Source organism: Salarias fasciatus, chromosome 10 (genome assembly GCF_902148845.1).
Source record: "Salarias fasciatus chromosome 10, fSalaFa1.1, whole genome shotgun sequence".
NCBI classification, from domain to species: Eukaryota; Metazoa; Chordata; class Actinopteri; order Blenniiformes; family Blenniidae; genus Salarias; species Salarias fasciatus.
This window is the reverse complement of record NC_043754.1, coordinates 6,068,987-6,092,231: the sequence shown is the minus strand read 5'-3', so window position 1 is coordinate 6,092,231 and position 23,245 is coordinate 6,068,987. Positions and strand designations below refer to the sequence as shown.

At 43.5% G+C, this 23,245-nt stretch overlaps 1 protein-coding gene across 2 annotated transcripts in view; it reads left to right on the top strand.

The window, feature by feature from the left end:
• The window catches only part of rnf43 (ring finger protein 43), an 86,588-nt gene that overhangs the window by 41,060 nt on the left and 22,283 nt on the right, over window positions 1-23,245 (top strand). For both annotated transcript variants that reach the window (XM_030101586.1, XM_030101585.1), the window contains exon 2: window positions 11,909-12,022. In XM_030101586.1, coding sequence (XP_029957446.1) covers window positions 11,909-12,022 — 114 coding nt within the window. The remainder of the gene's footprint in view (window positions 1-11,908; window positions 12,023-23,245) is intronic.

Genomic DNA, 23,245 nt, shown 5'->3' with positions numbered 1-23,245 from the left:
CCTGGATTACAAGATTTAAGGCTGAACGTGTAACTACATGTCTTGGTATTAGTTTGGAAAGGCTCCTTTGTAAATAGCAAGTGGACATGGATGAGGACAGATGTTAAAGGAATCAACTGTGAGAAACGAGGAAGTCAGTGGGTTAAGCCATTTTTGGTCTGTCATTTGTTTTGTGCAGAGGAGGATTGGGATACCTCAGAGGGTACTTCAACAAAAATGATTTATGGTGTAAACACCAACTTCCACGGCTGGGCTTAAACCTTTCCCTGCAGGCTTTTCTACTTCATTCAGACCCGCGCAGGTGAAACATACCTGATGCTGACTCACCGCTTAGGATTAAAAAAAAAAAAAAAAAAAGAATTGGTATCTGTCAAATGTAACAATGTGTCATGGAAATGGTGTAAATCATCTTGTGAAGATACTTCATTGGCCATTTTGACCATCCTATTCAAAGCAGTGGAAGCAGCAGTGCAGCATTCAGGAAGCTACTGGGGGTCAGTGGTTTTGTCAGGGACCCACAGTGGCGACCTGTTGGCATTGAGATTTGAACCAGCAACCCCCTGAACTGAAGCTTGCTTCTGTTATTGCACAATTTGCCCAGTCAAATCTGACTGAAGATAGTGTAACATTTTTTTAGATCTAAAATATTCATGCATTGATTCGGTTTGATGCATGTGTCACGTCCCAAACTTTTGACAAAGAGGCAATAATGGAATAAAAAGGTTGTGTTATTGCTGTGCGAAATAACCAAATAGCTGATAAACAAATACTTAACAGACCAGTAACTGCACGAACTGAACCAACCTTTGAATGGATAGACGCCTCAGCCACAACCGCACTATGAAGCTCAATCGCTTCTACAAAATGTTTGTCAACTCTCTTTTGACTATAATTATATTCCAACCGCCTGACAAGGGAGACAAGCAAAAGACGCAAAGACACGACTGAAGAGACAGACGAAGGTTTAGACAGTTTATTCTTGGTCACAAAGGCAACAGAGTTCAGTACGTGAGGAGTCAGTCAGTGCTGTAAACACAGCAGATGAGGGAGGTTCAAGACACGAGATGCGAAAACAGGCCAGGGTCAAAATCAGACTGATTACTGAGGCTCAAATGCCAAATACAATGGACAAGAAACAACGGACATGGCTGAGAATGAGGAAGCTCAGAGAACACGAGAGGGGGATCAGGATTTCTCCTGAACTCATTAAAATACACAAGCATGAAATTGTCCCTGTGTCGGCTCAAACTCCTGCAAGATTGGATCCAGGTTAATGAGAAGAATTGACATCCAAATTGTCAACATCCTAACAAACCGCTTCTGCTTTGTTTTGATCTGTATGTATAACGACTTCCTGTAAACTGAGCCATCTTTACATCTGCTGCCTCTGAAAGACGTCATCATGTCCATCCTGACCCACATGCTGCAGCCTCAGTAGCAAAAACCAGACTTCATACAGTTTCTGAGAAAAATTTTATGCATTTTTACATTTTTTTTTCCACCCGAAGTTCTGCCTACTGAGCAGTTATGTTGGCTACCTTCTTATGTTTAACGAATTGCATATACAGTCGTTCTAATCTGTGTTTAGGCGTCACCCTGTCAAGTTTGACCTCCCCTAAAGAAAAGGATATCACTACAAAAGACACATGTTGGTGGCAGGCTTCAGGGGGAGTGAACAGGGGATTGCATTTCCCATATAAAAGAGCGGTGTTAAAAGCCCCCCCAGCAGCCTACTGGTTTTTTTTTTAATTTTATGTGCAACTGTGTAAAAAGGGCACCTGTTTCTCGTTAAAAGGTCTCTCATTAAAGGGAGCCACAGTGAAAGGATGCTGTGGTGTCCCTCACTGTTGGAGGAGACACTTTTACACACTGGTTTGGTTTTGAAACTGTACCTCTGACTGTCTGATTGAACTCATCTAAAGTCACGCTCCTGTTTTCTCTGGAGAGCCGACAACATTTGCTTGGAGTGAAACATTTAAATACGCTTTGGCTCTCTGGGAGTTGGTTACATATGGTTGGAGCCACAGTCGCAGGCCAGGTCTACGGTGGGTCGGTCGGCTGGGCTGTTGGTCCACCACTTTGGTTTGGACTGAAATATCCCAGCAAGACGGGAATGGATCGCCATGAAATTTGACGCAGATGTGAATGATTGTCACATAATAATTATGCCCTGTCTGTTCTCGTAGCCTCTACTCTGAAAGTAATCTAACATAACACAATAGAAAGGTTCCAGTGCAATGCATCACAATACATTGCAGTTTAGTGCATTCATTGTTCATATACATAGAATTTATTCACACAGGTATTGTCATTGAGAGGGACCTGTGAAAGCAAATGATGCATATTCACATAGGGTTACATAAAGTTACTGACTAAAAGTACAAAGGTACATAAATCAGAAGGTGCAGGCGTACAATGTTTGATATAGTCAATAATTAATTCCCTGAAGTTTTTTCAGTCAAACATTGTGTGTGTTTAAACAGCATGGCATTGTGGATAAATGTGAGGACGATATATCAAGAATGGATTTAGAAATAAATTTCATTTCAATTATCAGAGAAATAAAAGTGCATACATCCCTTGGCCACCAGAGGGCAATGCTGCGATCCATCCATCTATAAGACAAGTAGAATAAGAAAGTCTTAGTCTCAACAAATGATAACACATCTTGATGCACTTTGTCCAAATTTTTCTTGCTCTCTTGAATAAGTTTTAAATCTCTTGATAACCATCCATCTATTGATCCGTTGATCTACCTTCTGTACTTAAAACACATTGGGACAGACAACTGCACACGTCTGACCTTAAACAGTCAGTGAGATTACAAACGCATTTTAAAATGTTCTGGTGTTGACTGAAGCCGCTCAAAATCAAAGCATTGCACATGTCAAGTGAAATATGTGCCCCAAAGTCAGTCAGACGGGAAAACAAATACCTTTGTTGAACTCATTTGGTTATTTAAAGATAACCTCTAGTTTGTCCACTTGTTTCTTCATCTTAAATTTTCTTCTTGTTGATTCCTTAGTGTTTATTTCCTCTATAAATTGGAGTTTCCCTCTGCATGCAGCCTTCCTCACTCCCCCGGCTAATCACTTTCCACATAGCTGACCTTAAGTTCTCGGCTGTTTGAGTGATCGACGCTCTGGAAAGTGTGTCTTTTCTCTCTGACTGATGTTGTGGAACCTGAGAGAGCTGTGCGGCGGCCCTGCAGGCCCAGGACGGGGCTCGGAGGAAGCCTGCAGGCGCTGCGGACATGGCTCCCGTGTCCACGGGGAAGGAGGATCGCTGCTACACTAACAAACCGCTGGGTTAGCAAGCCGCGGACTTGTTATGACAGGGAAGTGCTGTGTTTACGTTTAACTCAGAGCTTTGAAATGTATAGTGCGACGCTGGCCTCGGGCTGATGGAGTGGACCGAGTGGTTGCTGGATCGAAGGCTAATGTGTTTGTGAATGCGAGCGTTTGTGTTTGCGGGACCAAACAGCCTGTGTCATGAAGTGTGGACAGTACACAAGGCTCCATCTTCTGGCTGTTCCCATGACGACCGCGATGCAAACCAACAAAGTTTGCATGCAAAGTCGCACGAAGTGCTTCGACCCCACATACACAAATGCAGGCGTGTGGCCATTTGGCTGTAATTCATTGAAGTACCTCCAACAATAATACTGACTAAAGTTAATAATGACTAATGTGCTCTCAGCGGAGCTCAGGATCCTTCGCTTGGGTCATGGGGGACGTGTCGCTACGCAGCAACCTTTAACCGCATCTAGTGTCCAGAAAGGTTTTGTCTTCTGATGCAGAAGTTCCCAAATTGAGGCCTGTGCCTCAAAATCAACCTAAATTCCAAAATGATTCTTCTTATTGAGCATTTTGTTGCCTCTTGTCAACTTTCTACATCAGAATAAATTCAACTTTTTGGTAAAATGTCTTACGTCCAAAATCAGTAAGTTTGTCTGACTTCATTTGGGAATAAAACTGATTTAAATGAGAACTGCAAATCATTGCATTTTGTTTTTATTCACACGATGCACTATCCACCTACAGCAGCTTGTGTTTGTATTTCCAGTAGACTTCAAATGGACTTGGTTAATTGTTATTACAGTTGTGTGTACAGTGATCTTAGTGTGACAGTCTGGTCTGCGGCGTTATTGTCAGAGTCAGCGGTGTTTTCAGGGTGTGTCCTCTCTGGTTGTGTCCATCCAGGCTCTGCAGGACTATTTCTGTTACTTGTAATTGATTTATACCGAGCATGGTTAGACTCAGGCGAACATTAACACTTTTTGGAGACAGCTTTGGGAATGTGAAGCCTCTTTCTCAAACTGTTATGACTCCTCCACCGAGCTCTGAAATCCAGGATTTTCTAATGACATTTTCCAGGCCCGAATAAAAGTCTGCTGCTCTCATCAAAGAACAGGTGCGGCTCGGAGCTTCGCAGTGCAAAGTTCATTCCAGTTGAACTTTTGTGCTGTGTGTTATCTAACAGAGGAAAGGGAAACGGTGAGTGAGAAGGGCCGAGGAGTGAGATGGAGTGGAAGATGCTTTTTTTTTTTTAATGTGGTGGGAATATTTCTGTTTGGCGGTGATTCCTTCGTGTCTTGCCAGTCCAAGAGCTCAGCTCACTCCTCAGCTTCCTCTCTTTGAAGCTGGCTCCTCATCCCTCTCCAGGTCCTCTTTCTTCTCCGTCTAATCCCTTTTATAGAGCGGAGAGACAGTCTGACGGGCCTGGAGTTGGTGCTGGTGGCGGGGGAGAGGTGCAGCACACCTACTTAAAGAAAGCGCCCGGGCAAATTTGGGGCTGCTGGTAATTATTTGGGGCTCATTATGGGATCACGTTTCCCCCCCGACTCATTCTCTGCAGTAAGCGTTACTGGATACGGGGCTGACACTGTCAATAAAGCTGATCGGGGGGAGGATGAGCCCACCTCTCCACCTCCGCCTCTGCCTGTTCACGTAGATCTGCTCACAGCATGGTCGTCAGATGTGAGGGCGTCAGATTGATCTCTGTTGTTGGTGCCAGTGATGCCTCATGGCTTCAAAGATGAACATGACATTTAGGAAAATGCTCCGCGGCCTCGCAGCAGCCACAGGTTCCCGCGCCCAGCGCCGCTTACTCACCGCTACAACCACACGGGGACTTTCTGCACGGAGACACACTCATGTGCACATATGTTGACATGCAAGCACATGCTCACAGGCTGCCTCCAGCAACAATACATAGCTGCGCTCTCACTCATTAACCCGCGCGCTCCTTCAAACCCAGAAGTGTTTCCGCGGTGGCTTCGAGCGAAAGGTCACCTGTCCCGTCGCCTGAGGCTCCCACCCCAAGTCTGGAACAAACACAGGAGGAATTGATGGAGATGCGCATGTTGCTCGGTAACCTTGGCAACCAGATTGCGATCTCCTTGAAGTATCACACACGGCCTGGGTTGCTCGCTTTTGGCAGCAGATTTTCCTACGCTTAAAGCAAATATTCGCCCACAGTGCCGCGTCATTTACCAGCAAGAGTGAGACAGAGCTTTGATTTAAGAGATTGAGAAATGACAGAATATTAATAGGAACTCCATCAAAATTTGATTGACTATCTATCGCTTTCTAATGAAGTTTGGATGGTGAAAATGTATGATATAAACCTTTTAAGTTAAACTGCATCAGAAGCAAATTATTTCCATCTGCTGAACATTGTGTGTTTGTTTCAGGTTTCCTATGTATTTTTGCCATGCGCTTAAAGCTTTCATAAATAAAAATAGCGATAATGTCTAGGTATCTGTTGTGCCAGAGATTTGGACGCTTTAGTTAGTGAACCAAAGTCTATAAGTGGTCCTCTCAAAAGCAGTTGAATTGTAAATCAAAATCTCTCTTTGGTTACTTACTCAAAAAGTTGCCAGAACTCAGAGAAATTCAAAAGAACTGGACTGAACTACAGTGACTCACTACTGCCACCCAATGCATGTAAAAGGAACAACTTCATTTATTATAATGCAGCTTTGATGAAAATAGAAATATCAGTAAAACCTTAACAAAACATGAAAGGTGCATGATATGGCGTGACATTGTGTGGCTCGGTATTAATGTAGACCAGAGCAGAGAAAAACATCTTCAAAACCATATAATGTACTGACTTTTAATCTGAAATATATTTATATCGATCACAGTATAACATATAGCATGGTCTGGCCCTCCATAATAATTCCAGTTTCTCATGCTCATCTTCATTCTGCTTAACAGGTTGTGTACGGATTTTAGTTTTTAGAATTACAGGTGTTTTAAGGGTCTTTCCCAAAATAAAGTGTGTTTCGTGATACAGGACCAAGTTTCCAAACTGTGGCCAATAAAGTGTTTGTTCATAGTGTCACTTTCATAAGAAAAAGTAGTTTAATTTTCTCTTAGCCTCTCAGAAAAGCTTTGGACACCCTCTCCAATCCATTGTTTACCAGTCAAGACAAATAGTGGACCCACCTAATGCCATCTATAGCAACAATCAAGTCTAGAGACAGTGTTATTATGATTTCTTTGATATATATAAACCTCATTTTTTTAAACTTACTAAAAAACAAAACCTCTAATCCTGCCATAATCTCTGGAACAGCCACAATATATTTCCCGGTGTGAATCCAAACTGTTTCCATTCTGTGTTAATTGCAGCCTGAATATCAACTCAATTAGTTTTTGAGACCTTGGAAAAAAAATCATTCAGCTGAATTAAACGTTTTGACACATTGAGTTATTTAAGAACACATTGAATCAGTTCTAGCTCTGTCCAGGGTCTCTTTGTGTGGAGTTTGCATGTTCTCCCTGAGCCTGAACTTGTATTGCTTTTCTACAGAAGCACCAGCTTCCTTCTTCGCTGACATGGTTATCTCGGTCAAACCTTTCAAAGGAAACACAGGATTTTACTCTTTGGAAGGAACAGGAAGTTGCAGCATTTCACTGATTATGGCTGCAACTTTGATTCCTTGTTCCAGCTTCAGCTGGCTTGATTTAGCTTCTTTTAGACATTCTCTGTGCACAGATATGTGTATTCAAAGTTATTGTGAAGAAAACATTCAATCAGATCACGTGCCACCAAAGCCGTGTAGGCACCATTAATTTTGTTGCAGCGCTGGTATAGTTGGTGTGCGTGTGCGCGTGTGTGTCGGGGCTGATTGACTTCTTCCCTGATGTGCTCTAACCTGGCAGCCTTTCCAGGCCTCGGGGCAGAGCTCCATTGAAAAAGACGCTCAGTTTTGATTCCTGTAACAGAATAATCACACTCTCATGTGTGTCTTTCGTCTCGTCTGGACTGTTTGTGTCTGCGGCGGTCCGGCCTGCGGTCCGTCTGACCTGAGCAGCTGGTAATAGAGTGGTAGCACTTGATGAGAGGTGCAAGCTGACTTTTTTTTTTTTTTTGCTTCCTTTTCTTTAACACACTGACATAACTGCCTGGGCCTGGCTCCCTGCTGGCAGCAGATGAACTAGAAAGCTCTCCGGCTGATTATTGGCAAATGAAAAAAGAAGATCCGCAGGGCTAAGTGCGGGGGGAAAAAAAATATTATTGACTTCTCACCGCAGCTACTATTTATTTTCCCCCTCTTTCTGTCCTTGTATTTGTTTTTTAGGCTGTCCCCATTCTTGCCTGGGAATATTTTTGGGGTAGTCTTTGATTGGGCTCGAAAGGAATGCCTTTAATCGCGGCTACAAAGGAACCGAGGGACATGTCCCCGTCAGTTTCGCAACAGATCTAGACAGATGAGGAGGCGGCGGCGGCACGGAGGAGTGCGCATTGTTAGCAGTCTGTGGGGAGCTGTTTGCGTGCCCTGTGGTTTCCAGTCCCTGTGAAATGGAGACTCAGTGATTCGCTTTCCCAGGCCCCTTCTTCTCATGGCTGTACAAAAAAACCAAAGGAAGACGTTTCGGTCCGTCCCGCGTGCCGTTTATAGTCCCGCGGCAGCGTGTTTGTAAGTGGTGACTGGCATCGCTGGTGGCACATGGAGGGTGTTCACAGCCATCTGATTGTTGGTGCTGTGGGCGCTTCGAAAATAGAAGGTAATGCTTAGTTATGCCGACGATGCAAAACGCAGACAGTGTGACCGTGGAGGTGGTTTGAGAGGCAGAGGAAAGTAAAAGCAGCCACTCCTTCCTTCCGAGCCTGTTTGGCCCAGCTTTGGGATTATTATCTGCTTTATTAGGTATGATTGCACGGCCCCGTGCATCAACATGTCTCATATCACCGTACGAGAAAAACACCGCGGAGTCAGACTCGGGATCCAAGTACGTGTCACCGTTTTACAATCAGACCATACTGACTGTGGCTCCTTCTCAACGGTTCCCACAAACCTTCAGTGAAATGAGCAGAGGTCATGACATGAGTAAAGTAGTGTCATTAAAGGATTTTTTATAATTTTCTTCCCTTTTTCTTTGTTAAGGGCCAAGTTCAACCGTAGGCCTTTAATTTGTGCCTAGTAAATGCAGACTTGTGGAAGCAGCTGGCAGCACAACACAGAGGCCAGGCCAGGCCAGGGGTTCATGCTCCACTTCTATCTTGTTGCCTGCCTGCGTTCCTCAGAACAAGGGCAGCCGTTAAGGCAGCGCGAGGGGGCGGGAAGCATCAGAGAGGGCAGGAGCCTCCGCACTCGCCGTTTCATGGGACTTCAGGAGCACCTGTCAGCCTCCAGATGTTTCTCTTCAGCAGATGGGAAGCAGTTGTTTGGATATTGATTCATTAGAAGAATGACAAATGGTTCGCGACTCGCTCATTTCTGCTCTTCAGGGTCATCAATCCACTACTTTTTATTAGCTCAGTTTTTCAGTTACAGAATTATTGACTTTTAGTCATGTTTAAATTGTTCACGATTTCCAGAAGTCGAGACATTTTCCCAATTTTAACCTCTTTTTTTACATTTTGCATTTTGAGCTTTCTAACCAGTTTACTAGTAATTTAGTACATTTGCAAATTTAGCTGATTGCTAGTTGGTAGTTTTATGTTTTAATTTACTTTCTTTTCTTTTTTTTTTTTCGTTCAGTTGTGGATATTAGCTTTTGAATTTTCTCATTGGCATCTTACTATTTTTTCACTTTATGCTGACTTTTGTTGAGTTTTATCCTACTTTCAACTTTTTTTGTCACTCTATATCAAATGAATTTGCTCCGCTGTTTACGGTGCTTTAGATTTACCCTTTTAAATATTCTGTTTTACATCCAACGGACTAAACTTGTTTTAGTTTTAGCTAACTTTTTAACCCTTTACCTTCAACTTTTAAACCAGTTAGTTTATGTTGTTATAACTGTTTGTTTTGCTTTTCTGTTTTGTTATATGTTTATTGCATTTTTCCAATTATTTACCAAATGATTTGCTGCACTTTCAAAACTTTGATTTGCTGATTTGTTAACTTTACCTGCTTTAAGTGTTCTTTTTTTCTTTCACTTTCTCCTGTAAAATGGATTAAAGATGGATGCAGCTCCTGACTCCAGGTGATGACAGATGTTCACTGTGCTGTTAAAAGAAAAATATGATCCTTACTAATGTCAAAGATCGTCATCACACCTGTCGTCACACTACTTCCATGTCGCTCCCAGAGACTACAGTTTGGAATCACTGGCCCGGCGTTCATGCAGTCAGGATTCAGATTTTTCCTGTAATAGATGCGAAACATTTGAATTATCATGCTCCGCTGCACAGTCGTGATACCCAAGGTGTCTCTTCCCCATCTCTCCTTTCAGCCCTTTGCTTTAATCTCTGGATCTGACTCCAGTCCCCCGTGTCGGCTCTCCTCCTCGAGTCCCGTCTCTCCCCCTGACAGACACGCACCAGCCCTTTGCAGCGCATTACGTCAATTCCCCTCTCCGGGGGTGCCAGCTGTTGATGTCACCCTTGGGTCTTTTTAATTTAGGGATTTCCGCTGGGTGAGATGAGGGGGAGCCCCATGACCTCAGCCCACAGCCACATGAAGGGGCCCGCCGGGCCCAAACCAGGCGGGGACGGGCCCCATGGCGGAGCGGGGCATGGCAGGACAGGGTGGGACCGCTCCTCCGGGGTGTGGGTGAGCGCACACACCGGCCCATCTGTGACCTCGGAGGTCCGGATCCCACACCGTGCGGGCAGGTCGGGGATGCACCGGGGGTTGTTCCAGACGCGGTTCGCTTCCTCGCCGAGTGCCGTGCGACTCCGCGTACCCGTGACAGCATGTCTGTGACTCGCAAACACAGCAGCTATCCCTTGAGCTCTTAAATGCAGCCTTTCAGCAGCTATGAATTTCCTCCCTTTCAGAGGGGATCAAATGTTCCCTACCAAAGACTATCTCTCATTCTTCCAGTCCTCAAGGCTTTGAGTGGGAGTGAGCATCGCCATCCATGTAATTGATTTCGTAGGGTGCCAGAGTTTTTCCTCCACATATCGACTGGAATCGGCCGAAGAAGGAAACGCCTTAATTTAACACACAAAGGCTCCCATCAAGTGCCACTGTTGTTGTCTAATGGTGTGAAAACAGCTTTAGTGTCTCCGTCTAGACTGCCTTTGAAAGGCTGACTTCTACATTTCTCTCTCTGACTCGTGGTTTTGGTCGTTTCTTTGAAGTCAGGAAGGTCAGAGTGAAGACTGGAGGTTTCCTTTTTTCTGCACAAGTTTTACAACATGCAGAGTCACAGAAACAACCTGAATAGCTTACGACAAAAAAACAAAAAACAAAACACAAATATGTAAAATGTCTAAAACATATAGCATGTTGAAGTAATTTATGTCTAGGGGCCACATACGGTCCGACTTACTGTTGATTGGTTTGATCCAGTTAAATGGTGCCATAATAATTCAGTAATCTTAAAAATGATAAGTACACAATTTCCTTTGTTTTATTACACAAAAATGTGTGATACATTTTCTTTAACCCTCAACAATACACTGTGTAACCTACAAAAACCAGTTCCAGTAGTGTGCACCCTTAAACATGCATGTTTTTCCAAAAATCCCTTCACAATATGGTTTGATGGCAAAACTTTCACTGTGGGATCATCACTCTTTGGTCTAAGAGAAACATAGGTAAAAAAAAGAAGCATCCATGTTGGAGTTTTTATAGTCACATGCAACTATTTATGGCAGTTCCTCATCAGTTTCCTTCAGGTTTACTGAGGTCATGACCTTTTAGACATGCAGCTCCAGGCTGTTGCCCTGCGTCTCCTGGTTAGAGTGAACTCACAGTGCACGTCATATAATTAACCAGTTCCAGGGAAAAAAAGAGAGAAATGGATCCGCTCTGATGGTTCACCTCAAAGAAGCAGATACAAGAGTAATTTCATTTGTGACACACGTTATTACATTCATCTAATTCAGTTAATTTAGGTAATTGCAATGCTTTTGGGGATAATATTATCACGCTACAGACCTTTACAAATTCATCTGTCTGTTTTAGTATTGTAAAGCAAAAGAAAGAGGAATGCCTGATTTGTTGTCATCTGTGAATCTAGAACATCATACATACATAGGTGTGATGTGTGTGTTTGAGTGTTTTACAGCAGTGAATAACAACAGAGACATTGTGATTTAGATATTATATTCTATATAACATCAGTGGGACACTGATTTACATGTCAACGTCTTTAAGTCAAGCGGGAAGTTTCGTGGCATTTTGGGTGACTGATTGCCTGTGCTCAGAGCCAGTGAAAATGCAGCTTTTTGAAAACGTCTCCCAACGTGCAACTTTTTGAAGACGCTCCAACTCTGTCTCCGCAGAAACGGAGTAAAAGGCAGCTTGAAATGCTGCTACTGCGGCCGTAGTAAATGGTGCTTCTGCACAAGCACAATCATGTTGAATATAGTGAACTCACTGATATATTATTTTAATGTCGCAGTTGTGTAATTTGATTAAACTGTGTTGGAGCAGCTCTGCTGCTCACATCGTCTTTTCTTCCGCTTTGACCGTGTTTTGTGTGTTTCTCCTCAGTATCACCCCCTGTCTCTGTGCAACAACAGCGAGGATGACCCACCGGAGAGTGACTTCATCACCATCGTCAAGCTGGAGCGCACAGTCACCAGCTGCCTGCCGCTGCTCGATAAGGTACGAACGGCGGAGACCCCTCCCTCCCCGCCGCGGCAGCAGCCGGATGAAGCCTCTCGCCCCTTCCGCTCCAGGGTTTAGACTTTAAAGCGAAGATGGTTTTCGAGGGAATCATCTTGGCCGCGGCCGAGCGCCTTTGTTGAGGACTGTGATCTTTCAGAGCAAGGGCTCGGACCGGAGGAAGGGGAGGTTTTCGGGGGAGGCGGTGGGCTTAGCTCGGCGCTGCTATGTAGCAAGTGGCAATGAGCCCTGGCTTTGGATGTGAGGATTTCAAGCCCCAGCTGTCACTGGTCCGATCCCAGCCAGCTAGAACCAGACACTCAGCGCTCTCCATTTCTGCTTCCCTCTAATATGAACCTCCATAGATTCCACCCAGTGGCTCAGACGTATGTGCAACTTTGACGGAGTTGACCTAAATCTCCCTCCTGTTTTAAGTGCTCCACCATACACACTGGCTGGCATGTCCCGACTTTAAAGTAGTGTGATTTAAAACTGTTGCTATTTTCTCCCTCGTTTTTCAAGTGGTGACAAATTAGCAGGCAGGAGTATAGTTCGGCGACTGCCTTTTTTTAGCCCGTGTTTTCTTTTCCACTAATTTAAAGCCATGTTTAGGAGCTGCCCGCCGTGGCGACGATGTAGAGACATTCCCACACTTCCCCGCTCCTTTCTTCCCCCTCCTGTCGCTGCCCCAGTGGGAACCCAGCGGGGATAGAGGGGTGTCACTCCGCGCTAACTCCCCACAAAACGCTTCTGATTAAAGCCTTAACGGCAACGCTGTGTTGTCCCGTAAACAAAACCTGCTCTCCCCTTCCTGTAAAAAGCCCGGCGGAACAAAGAGCCGCAGCTCCAGAGTGCTTTCTCCCTCCCTGCAGATCGCTTTTGAAATCAGGAGAAGTGAAAGAGAGAGGGCGGAATGTGTGAGTGTGTGTGTGTGTGAGTGTGTGTGTGTGTGAGTGTGTGTGTATGTATGTGTGTGTGTGTGTGTGTGTGTGTGTGTGTGTGTGTGTGTGTGTGTGTGTGTGTGTGTGTGTGTGTGTGTGTGTGTGTTGTTTTGGTCGTCTGGAAAGTATGTGTTGCAATAAACTCCCGCTCAAGCCACCTGCATCCTCGCTTCCTCCTGGAGATCCAAAGCTTTCGGTGGTGGTGGATTTACTGGGGATTCAACACGCAGCTGTTGAGGAGTTTGCTGCCGGCCGTTTGAAGAGGATGAATCAGATAGTTTGGGATGTGCGGTGCTGGCTCAGCCGCGCTCGCCGCTCTGCTCTTGTTTACAGTTTAGTCTGAATGTAACCCGCCCTGCCGATCTATAGATACTCAGACAGCCACAAAGGGTTCGTGTTGCACCGCGTGAGCTCAGAATAGCCCCTAAATCAAACAAAGTGACACTCAAAACCCTGATGGATAAAGTTTCATTGTTGTCCTCTGTTTTTATTTTGGTTTTCGGAGGTTCTTCTTCTGCTGATTTTCATCTCTCCTCGCTTTCCGACGTCCTCCGTGTGGCTCGGGAAAGCTGCAGATTATCTCTGGGGATGCACTTCTGCACAATGTTTAGACAAAGCAGATCATCTTCAAATGAAAAGGGAAACATCTTCAGCCGACGCTGCAGCGTTAGGCTTTTCAGCGTCGCCCTCTCCTGGTACATCGTGCACCGTCGACCTCTCTCACACTCACACACTCGCTTGAGTCCAGTTCAGCTGCTTCAGAGAGGCTTTGAAGTCTGCAGAGTATTTAAATACATTCTAGAAACAGAAAGTCAATGCTGATTTTATCCCATTGCTTTCATTTTAATGCCCTGTTACGCACATGCATATTAAAATGCATACAAGTTGTAATCCTGTATGTTAATTGATTGCTATGGCCCGCTCTTTCTCATTGAGCTTTAGTCCTCTCAAATGTGTGCTTTTTCCGACAGTAATGACTCAAATTCTCAATTCTTAAATTCAGCAACTCAAGTGTAATGCAGGAACTTGAATAGATCTAATGCATACACACTGACAGAGGATGTAGGAGACAATTTCTTTCAATCGCAGTTCAACTTTCTAAATCGAAAAGTACACATATATCATAAATCTTTTTAGTAATAAGCTACCAAGTGAGTTTCATGGGGGTATATGATATATAGAAAAAAAAAAAAAAGGTTTTCTGATCAAATCTGATGAAACGTTATAATTCCATTTTTGTACATACCTGACAATGCATATGAGTCAGATAGTCAGGTCTTCTTTTGTGACATGTAGGAAGTCCGGAATTAAAATTAAATTTCCCCCGTGTATGAATCTAAACTCCAAAGTTCACCAATAAGGACTTTAAAATCCGTTTTCCTGGCTCTTGTTGCCTCTGCGTTGATTTTGCAGCCACTTTTAGCCTTAGCTAATGAGCAGCCGTGTTTGTCCTGTAAACTCATTTGGCGCTGCCGTGCTGCAGGACGAGGTCAACTCAAGGCTGCACATTTTACACAAGAGTGTGCTTGTGTGGCTCGTTTGCCCATTTATTATTTTATTTAGCACCTTCAGGTTTCCCGTTTGTACAATTATTTCCCTGTGGTCTGTTTTGGCCACGAGCCTGCACTTCCTGTTCACACATAAGAAAGAGAGCGGATCGGAAATCTCGATCACATGTGTTTCGCTCTGCCCCCTCGCCTCCGTCCAAGTCCATGAATCAGAAGGAGTTTTGTGAAAACCCTTCGCAGCGATCGAGTCTCTGGCCCGTGTCAGAACTTGTTGACTCTTTTAGAAAACCTCGCTCATTGATTCCGCTCCTCTCATGAAAAAAAAAAAAAAAAAAAAAGGCCTCTCGGCCTGATTGTGCAGTAATCCTGTTTTCTTTGAAGAGGGTTTTCGTGTGCACGTTTTGTTCGTGCGCTCATTCCGTTTATGTTGTTCCAGATTCCCCTGAAACAACATGATTTTTGTAATACTTTGAGCTGCCGTGGTGTCTCTGAAAGCTGCGTCGAGCAGATCAGCCACTGGCAGACCTGTTTTCTTTTGCCATGTTTTTTTTGGTTAGTTTATTCAAGTAAGATTATGTGAGCTGGGTGGATTAACAACCCTGAATACAATCTCTGAATGATGAAGCCTCTTGACTTTGCTCATCCCCTGACCTCATGGGCTGCGCCAGGAAGACGAAAACATCTTAAATAGCTCTTTAAAAAAAAAGCTAGCTACTTTTACCCATGGTTGTTTGTTTGCATGTATGATCGCTCCATAACAGAATATATTTTTGGGGAATCATTAACTCTTTGACGTGTAAGAATGACAATCTGGGAAAGCAAAGTTTGCCTGGCTTCTTTATATTGTGACATAAACCTGATCTGGCAAATGATCCACATATCAATCACAAAATAGAAATAACACTCTTTATTTCCTGGGAACCCTGCTGGAAAGCTGAGCCTGAACGTTCTGTCGCATCATGTCGGCGATCGCAGCAACACGTCTCCCTCCAGGCGACACTTAAGAAGACTCTTTAAGAAAAAAGCGGCTGTGTGCAGCTGTTGCCGTGGTTACCGGCTGTTTTGCAAGACGACGCCAGGGGAGAGAGAGAGATCGGCAGGAACGGATGGTCCCGAAGGAGACTGGAGTTTTTTAATTGATCGACAGTTTTCCGTGAGACCGCATCGTGTCTGCATGGAGCGCGGATTATAATTCATCAGAATGACAGATCTGAATTGCACATGACCCCGGAGGGTTTCTGCGGTTTTTCTGAAGCACCCACATGCGTGTAACATGGAATTTAAGTGGATTGGCCGTGTGTAATTGCGATTAAACTGATACCTGCAGCCTTCGGATTCCTACAAAGAAAAGTCACCCAGGAGAGGTGGAGAGATGCTGAGAGCACTTATTCACCATTACATTAATGAAAGGCTCGGCTCTGATGTGCCAGGTGGATGCCTGTGGCTCTCAGACTGCAGTCGGTCATCGGAGACTTTAATTGTTTTACTTCATATAAAGTGAAAACACAACCAAAATGGCTGATATGTTCTGAAAGGAAAAGCAGACTGGGGTTTTTCTCCTGTTGGCACATCACTGAATAAACATGTGAGGAATGTGTTGCAAATAATAAGCTGCTGATACAAATATTCTAAGACTAAGCAATTTATAATCAAATCAAGCTGGAAATGGAGTTGGTATGCTCCATAAATTCCTAATGGAAAACGAAATGTGATCATCTTTAACTCATATGAAGCCAATATTTGGAGGAACCTAACAAACCTTTCTGTTTGCTTTGCTCATGCAGTATGTTAGGTAATATCCAATTAAGCCATTAGCACCATAAATTCAGGAATGTATCCAAGGTGAATGGTTTAGTAAAAGAAAAAAAAAAAAAAGAAAATTAATAGCTTGGACCTGTGAAACAAGAATTTGTATCAGATGAAAATAAAATAGTAATTTTTACTTTCAGCTGCTCTTTGAATGTCTATTTATTTTGTATTTATACTGAGTTAAAGTCTAAAATAATTTAATTGAAGAGAATCTGGAGAAAAACATCTGAAACCCAAAGTTGGCTTGTCATCATCTTCGGGCAGAACTGCAGTTTAGTCAAAGCCACATTTGAAGACGAATGTCTGATGCCTTAGTCACTGAACCATAAATGCAAGATAAAAACCATGTGAAGAAGGAGTCACATACCAAATAATAATAAAATGTGACTGTCGTTTCAGTTTTGAATTCTCTCTATAGCTTTTAGTTCTCCTCTAGCCTTTATCCAGATCAGGTTATAAAGACTCCTGATGGTCCGTCTGGTCTTCAAACATGGCCTGAACCTTCAGGAAATGGTTAAAAACAAGGGAAACCCTTTGAGAGAGGAGTAAATCATGGTCCTCCTGACAGTGTTTTTTGTTTCCCGGTGTCTTATTGTCTGTTGGGGGGGTGACGCTGACCTCAGGCTGTTCCTGCTGTTTTTCACCAAAGACAGGGGGCTGGAAATGCAATGGCAGCTGCCTCGCTTTGGCCGCGTTTCCCTTTCGGTAGCCGAGTCCAACGTCTCCAGTTCATCTGAGACAAGTCGAGGAGGAGGAACACAGGGACACATCTGGAAAAAAAGGGAAATCTCAGCTTTTCACAGTCAATGCATAAAGCAGCAGGTACACAATGGACATTTTGGCCGGTCTGAAATGCGTCAGTGTTTTCAGGCTTCTGGATTCACTTTGATTTCCCTCCCAAGAAAATTCATTATTTGCTGGCCTGCTTCAGTCGGTTGCACCGTTGCCTGAAAAACTGCGACTTCCTTTTTCCCAGCTTTGGCCATGCTTTGCTTATCAACCAACAAGAATCCTGCACCTCTTAAACCAAGTGCATGCAGCTTATGTCCTCCTTAATAATCTTTCAAGTGTAAAAACACAGATGCACCATCATATTTTAGCACGGAAAAACCTATAAATCACTTCATAAAGAGTTTGTAGAGCACATGGGTACGCTACAGTTTTTCAGTTGCCTGGGCCAAAGGTACAACTCTTTCATCCCGCTATCCTGGAGGTGATATTCCCTCTGTACCATGTCAGGTTTTCACTGCTTTGATCATTTAATCAGTGGTGTAGAATTAGCTGTGGGCTTATCTCTCCCAAAACTCCCTTTCTGTTGAGCCGCGGAGCGAGTGGGAGGCAAATGTCCCAAGTATTTCCCCTGTTTTAACCGTTGAGATGCTGATTTGCTCTGGTTTTTCAAGACACACACACACACACACACACACACACACACACACACACACACCCTTGAGCTGTGTATGTCCTCCCTTCCCCTTAGAAAAGACTGGCTTAAGAGACGAACTCGCCACGTTCCTCCGCTGATGCCTGTTTGACCCTGAAGACGCAGTCTGCCCCCCCCTCCCATTTCCTCTTGGCTAAAGTTAGCCGCCGACTTCGCTCACAGTATCAACGTGAAGATAAGTCAGTGGGAAGTACTTAGTCCTGCAGGCTAATGGCCTCCATCTTTCCAGTCGGTACACTCATCGCCGCTCTTCATGTAATTTGTTGTGTGATTAGCCGAGTCTCCCAAGGACTGTTTTATTTATTCCGTCTTTCAAACAAAAAGAGCTGAAACCCCAGCCGGATTCAGAGCACTCTGGTTCTTGTTCTTTTCATGATGATGCAAATATTGAACACATGCAAGATTTTTTTCTTTTTTTTTTCCACATAAAGCCAGACAATGAGCAGCTTTGTCAAGCTTGTCCCTCATTCACCTTCTCCAGCACACGCTTCCATTCTGGGGTACATATCAGCTGAAGTCTTTCCTCCTTTGCAAAGTTTCTACTTTTTCTATTAGACTGCATCCTTCTCTACGTGTTTGCACACAGACGACCTGGGTCTAAATGTCAATGTAGAGTTTAATTCAGTCAGCATTAGCTGTTACCGGTTAAAAAAAAGTACATTGCTCTCATAAAACAGGCCTAGCTGTTATATTTCTGTCTCTACTTGCGACATGTTCAAGTGCATTTATGCAATACGCTAAACCTCTAATTGTTTCAAGTAGTGTTTTATTGCATAAAGTTCAATTAAAAGTTAAAGTTCAAGTGCAATTAATGCCCACTTAGTTGAAAATATGGTGGAGTAAAGTCCATCGATCAGTCTTTCGTCCAGACCAGAGTAAGAAAAACGAATCATCTCTTTTTTTTTTTCCTTGCTTTCAGTTTGTGACATTTTACTGAAAAGTGAAAGCACATTGATGGTGTTTAACACGATTGTTTTGCAACGGAACAGTTACAGACTATAACAATGCTTTGTGCTGGATTTCATGCAATTGTGGCGTTATTTTGGCATTTTTATTAACTCTGATTTTGCAAATCCAAAACTTTTATTCAAATCAAACCTGGAACACACTTCCGGGCCACCCTGCTATCAGATAACTTTTTGAGCATTTCAGTCCTGCAGACAACAGCCACCTTCCTTCTGTTTCCTCATTGGGATTGCAAATATTAGTGTTTTTCTCATTTTGACAAACCGATAAAAAAAATCAGTAATTAATCCAGCCTTCCCTCCTTCAGGACTGCTTATATCTAAATCACTGGTTGCAGGGAGCATGAAAGACGATCGCACACCTACAGGTTATTAAGAGTAACTCATTTGCCTCGTATATTTGTTTAAGGTCCCATTTACATGACGTTTCAAGTGAAAATTTAAATCTTTCATCGGGTTTTGGGTATGTGTTTGCATGGCAGCATTTCTTGCAGCCGTAAACTCAACATTTCTGAAACGCTTTTACTGCGCATTTGCACCAGCATCGTAGTTAATGGTTCTTCTGCATGTGGACAATAACCGCAATGGCAGCCTCCATTGATTTCAGTGGCTATGCTGTGTCCATTTGTATCGACATCATTTTCAAAACTTTGGTGTGTAAAATTTAATATTTTCCTGAAACAAATACAAAAATTATGCTTTTTTTATCTGAAACATTACCGTGTCACTGGGGCTTCAGCATTGTGGGAGGATGGAGCACCCACAAATAAAACCCCATGCACCCACAGGCAGAACTTTCAATCTCTACACAAAATAACCAAACCCAACCAATAAATAATTTATTTCATCATGCTTGATATTAGTAACAAAATTATCAACAAAACCTAATAACTGAACTCTCGTGCCACAAAAACTCAAAGTATGATTAGAAAAGTGAATTCAGCCCGTCCGAATCGGCCTGCTATTACCACATCTGCCAGACAATCATGATGAAATTTTATTGACTTGTAGTCTTCCAGAGATTGGAACAGCCGAGTGTTGAGACACACTGATAAAACGTTGAAAGGCGGAAATGTCTGAGAGTCGGTATCAGCGGCCACCTGTGCTGGATGCTCATGAAGAATTTGGTGTTTTACAAGTCCAAGGGCAGGAAAACAGAGTGATAAGTCCTCTCTTGTCGTCACACAGTCCCGTTCCCATGGGTCTCCTCCAAGGAGTATTTGGAGCAAGGAGGAATCCAAAGCAGTCGTAAATGTTTTTAGACACCAGCTACCAAAACAAGCCCAGGGTCGCCGTGTATCGACCCCAGTTTGTCTCTGGAGGACTGGAAGCTTGATTTCGGGAAGATTTTCTGCTTATCGGCTGCAGATGCTTTCTGTGTTTTTTTTTTTTTTGTTTGTTTGTTTTTTTACTGCTCCGTGTTGTTGACTTTTTGTGCTTTAACCACCTGAGCATGTGAGAGAAACCTCGAAGTTCAGTCCAGCTGGCCACTATGACTTTCCTCTGATAAGGTGGAACATTTGGACGGGGCCGTGGCTGTAATTTTCCTTCACCGCGCCGTGTTTGCGGTCACAGAGGGGAAAATCACGCACTCAGAACCTGGCTTTGGAAGCAGAAAAGCAAACAGACATATTATATAATTGCTACCTACATCATGCAAATTTGGGTTTTTTTGCCTTGTGTGTGGTTTTGAGGGACGGATTAGGTTTAGTGTTGGCTTCTATAAAGCACTGAAACATGAACTGGACTTTTTCAGGTTAGCAGGTGGGTTTGGAAAGGTCAGCGTGGCTGATAATCATGTTCCAGTTGATTTTCTATTTCTGTACGTGTTCTTATGAAGGTTCAAGTCTGCAGTTTAAAGTATCAGTGCAGTAAAAGGTGCATCCTGGTCGCGGTTACAGCTGCTTGTGTCAAAACCCTCACCAGACTGTCAGACATCCGTTTTACGTGTCTCCAAAATCGATGCTAGAAACCACCGTTAAACAGTTCAAAGGTAGCAATAGTTGACTACTACTCTGAAAACGGCTCCCTCGGTACGTTTAGGTTCATATTACAGCAGCACTGACTATTTGGGAGAATGGAGGATTTTCTTAGAGCAAGGCTTTCTGCTCAATTGTTTTATTGGCTTCTTTCTGGAAAACATCCATATCAGGCATGTCAAACATAAGGCCCATGGGCCTAAAACTGGCCCTCAAGAAGCTCCAATCTGGCTTAGAGAATGACCGAGTAAAATCAGACATGATGCAACACTGACACAAAAACAGATTCAGTGGTGCTGTCATGAAAGCTAGCTGCCTCATTGCTAGCGAACTAGCATTAGCCTAATGGTCACTCAGGGTGAATGTATGAAATCAGCTATAGGAGATTTTTTTTTTTTTTTTTTTGACATTTCACTGAATTTCGCTCTAGAAGTTATCAATAAAACTGACTTCATGTTGACGTTGGAATCATTTTCGGTACTAAATGTGAAACATTTTGGAAATACCTTAACTCACATGTACAGTGCAAGATATTTTATGTAATACTGACCTAAAAGGGAAATAGTTAGGCCTTTTTTTTTTTGTTGAGGAGGCTCTGAATGGGCGTCGGTTTGCTCTTGTTAAGGTACTGTTTGTATCTGTGAGGCAAGAGGATCAGTGTATGTAAATGTTTATAGAAAAATAATTCATGTTTAAGTCAACTTAATTCCAAATGAGACAGGAAGAAAAGTGCGTCCCACGTTGCTGAGCCAAAGCTGCTGAGAGCAAGCAAGCATATATAGTTTACAAGAGTGGAAATAACAAGGTATAAATTCTCAAATTGATGTAAATACATACTATTTGGAGTAAATACATTTTGGGGTGTTTTTCTTTTTTCTTCTCATATTATGCAACTAGTCATGCTTAAGTACATTTACCATTATTTTATCTATTTGACTACTTTTAAAATCACTGATTGCAAATATTTTTACTTGTAAGTCTCTCCATCTAACAGAGATATTTGATTATTTGTCTACATTTATTTACAGAACAAATATCCACAATGCGAGGTAATCCATAATTTAGTCTGCCTTGTCTTAAGTATGAATATTTTCAGAAGGTAAATAGTCTTTTTTGAAGAAGAAGAAGAAGAGCACCTTTTAGTGTTAGCAAAAATATTTTTGCTTGTTATCAGGTATACTTTGGGCAATCTAACAGTTGTTGGGCTTGACCATCATCGCGCCTTCCACTTCTGAGGCTTGTTTATTTCTCGGTGGTGGATGTTTGACGGGAGCCTTTGTGCTTCCCGGTGAGTGCTTCCGGGCTCCGTCTCAGTAGATGTCACCGTGACCTGCAGCGCTGCTGACGGTCAGCTCGGAGGTGCGAGTGATTCGCCCCTGTCCGCTGGACTCTCTGCACCCGTCCTGTCATGTCCTGTCAGTTTTCTGCCCGATGCCAGCGTTGCTAAGCTAAACATTGGCTCTGAGCTGACGGTGCAGCGACCGCTCCTTCCCGGCACGTAGTCCGCCTCTGGAAGACGTGCTGTTTGCTCGGTGAGAGGATGTTTTCAGATGCTGGCTCTATTTTCCCAGCGATTAGCAGCTTGTTGCTTCCCCCTTTCTAGCGTTCTCCCCCCCTCTTACCCCGGTCTGAAAGCCTCTCACATGCTGTGTACCTGCTCTGGACCGTTACTGTCGACACAAGGTGCTAACTTGAGCCTGTCCAGATTTGCAGTCCAATTGGAAGATTTGTCGGCGGCATCACCGCAAAGACTGTAGAACACAAACAGTGGGATGTCCAGTGCTGCCCTGTGGGAAGGATCCAAAATAGAAACAGCTGGACTCTCACTCGCTTGTGTATTGTCACTTTCAACAGGACTCAGCTGAATTTTTGTCATATTTTACTTCAGAGAAGTGTCAGTCCTCAAGTTGAAGAGCTTTACAGCATAGAGAAATCTAGTTAAATCTAGATGACCCTTAATCTGGAACTTTCAATTAATCTGGATTTAGGTTATTGATTCAGCGTCTCGGTTCTTTGTCTTCACCTTGTGCCAAACTGGCAAAGTTACAAGCAGCTGTTGATGGTTCCTTCATGCAAATGATCAGTGCATGTACAGACAACTGTTACTGGATTACTTTGATGCTGAAGAAACCTCAGGCGACTTTAACCCCCGATGCACACTGGATGCGGTCCGGCTCCAGAACGGCTCCGGTCCGGACACCGCAGCTAATCCGTAGTCATTAAAATCAATGCTGTGATGCACCCCGGCCGCGGTCCGGCTCCGGTCTGGCTCCGGAGCCTCTACGGAGCTCCGGTCTCTTTCCGCAAAGATCCTATTTTTCCGCATGCCGCAGCCCGACCGCGTCAATTCAGACAGAAGCAAGTCGGGTGCCCGGAAGGAAACGCGATACGTGTTCCAAAATAAGTGACTTCAAAATAAAATCTGTGTCGTGTTTTTGCCGTATTATTCTATTTTTTCACTTCTTCTGGTAGAATACAGAACAAACAACGCCATGTAGTCATTATACACATTAGTAGAATGAATGCTTTTGTACTTCATCACTGCAGAAAAGTCAAATGACACCAAAATGACTCAAA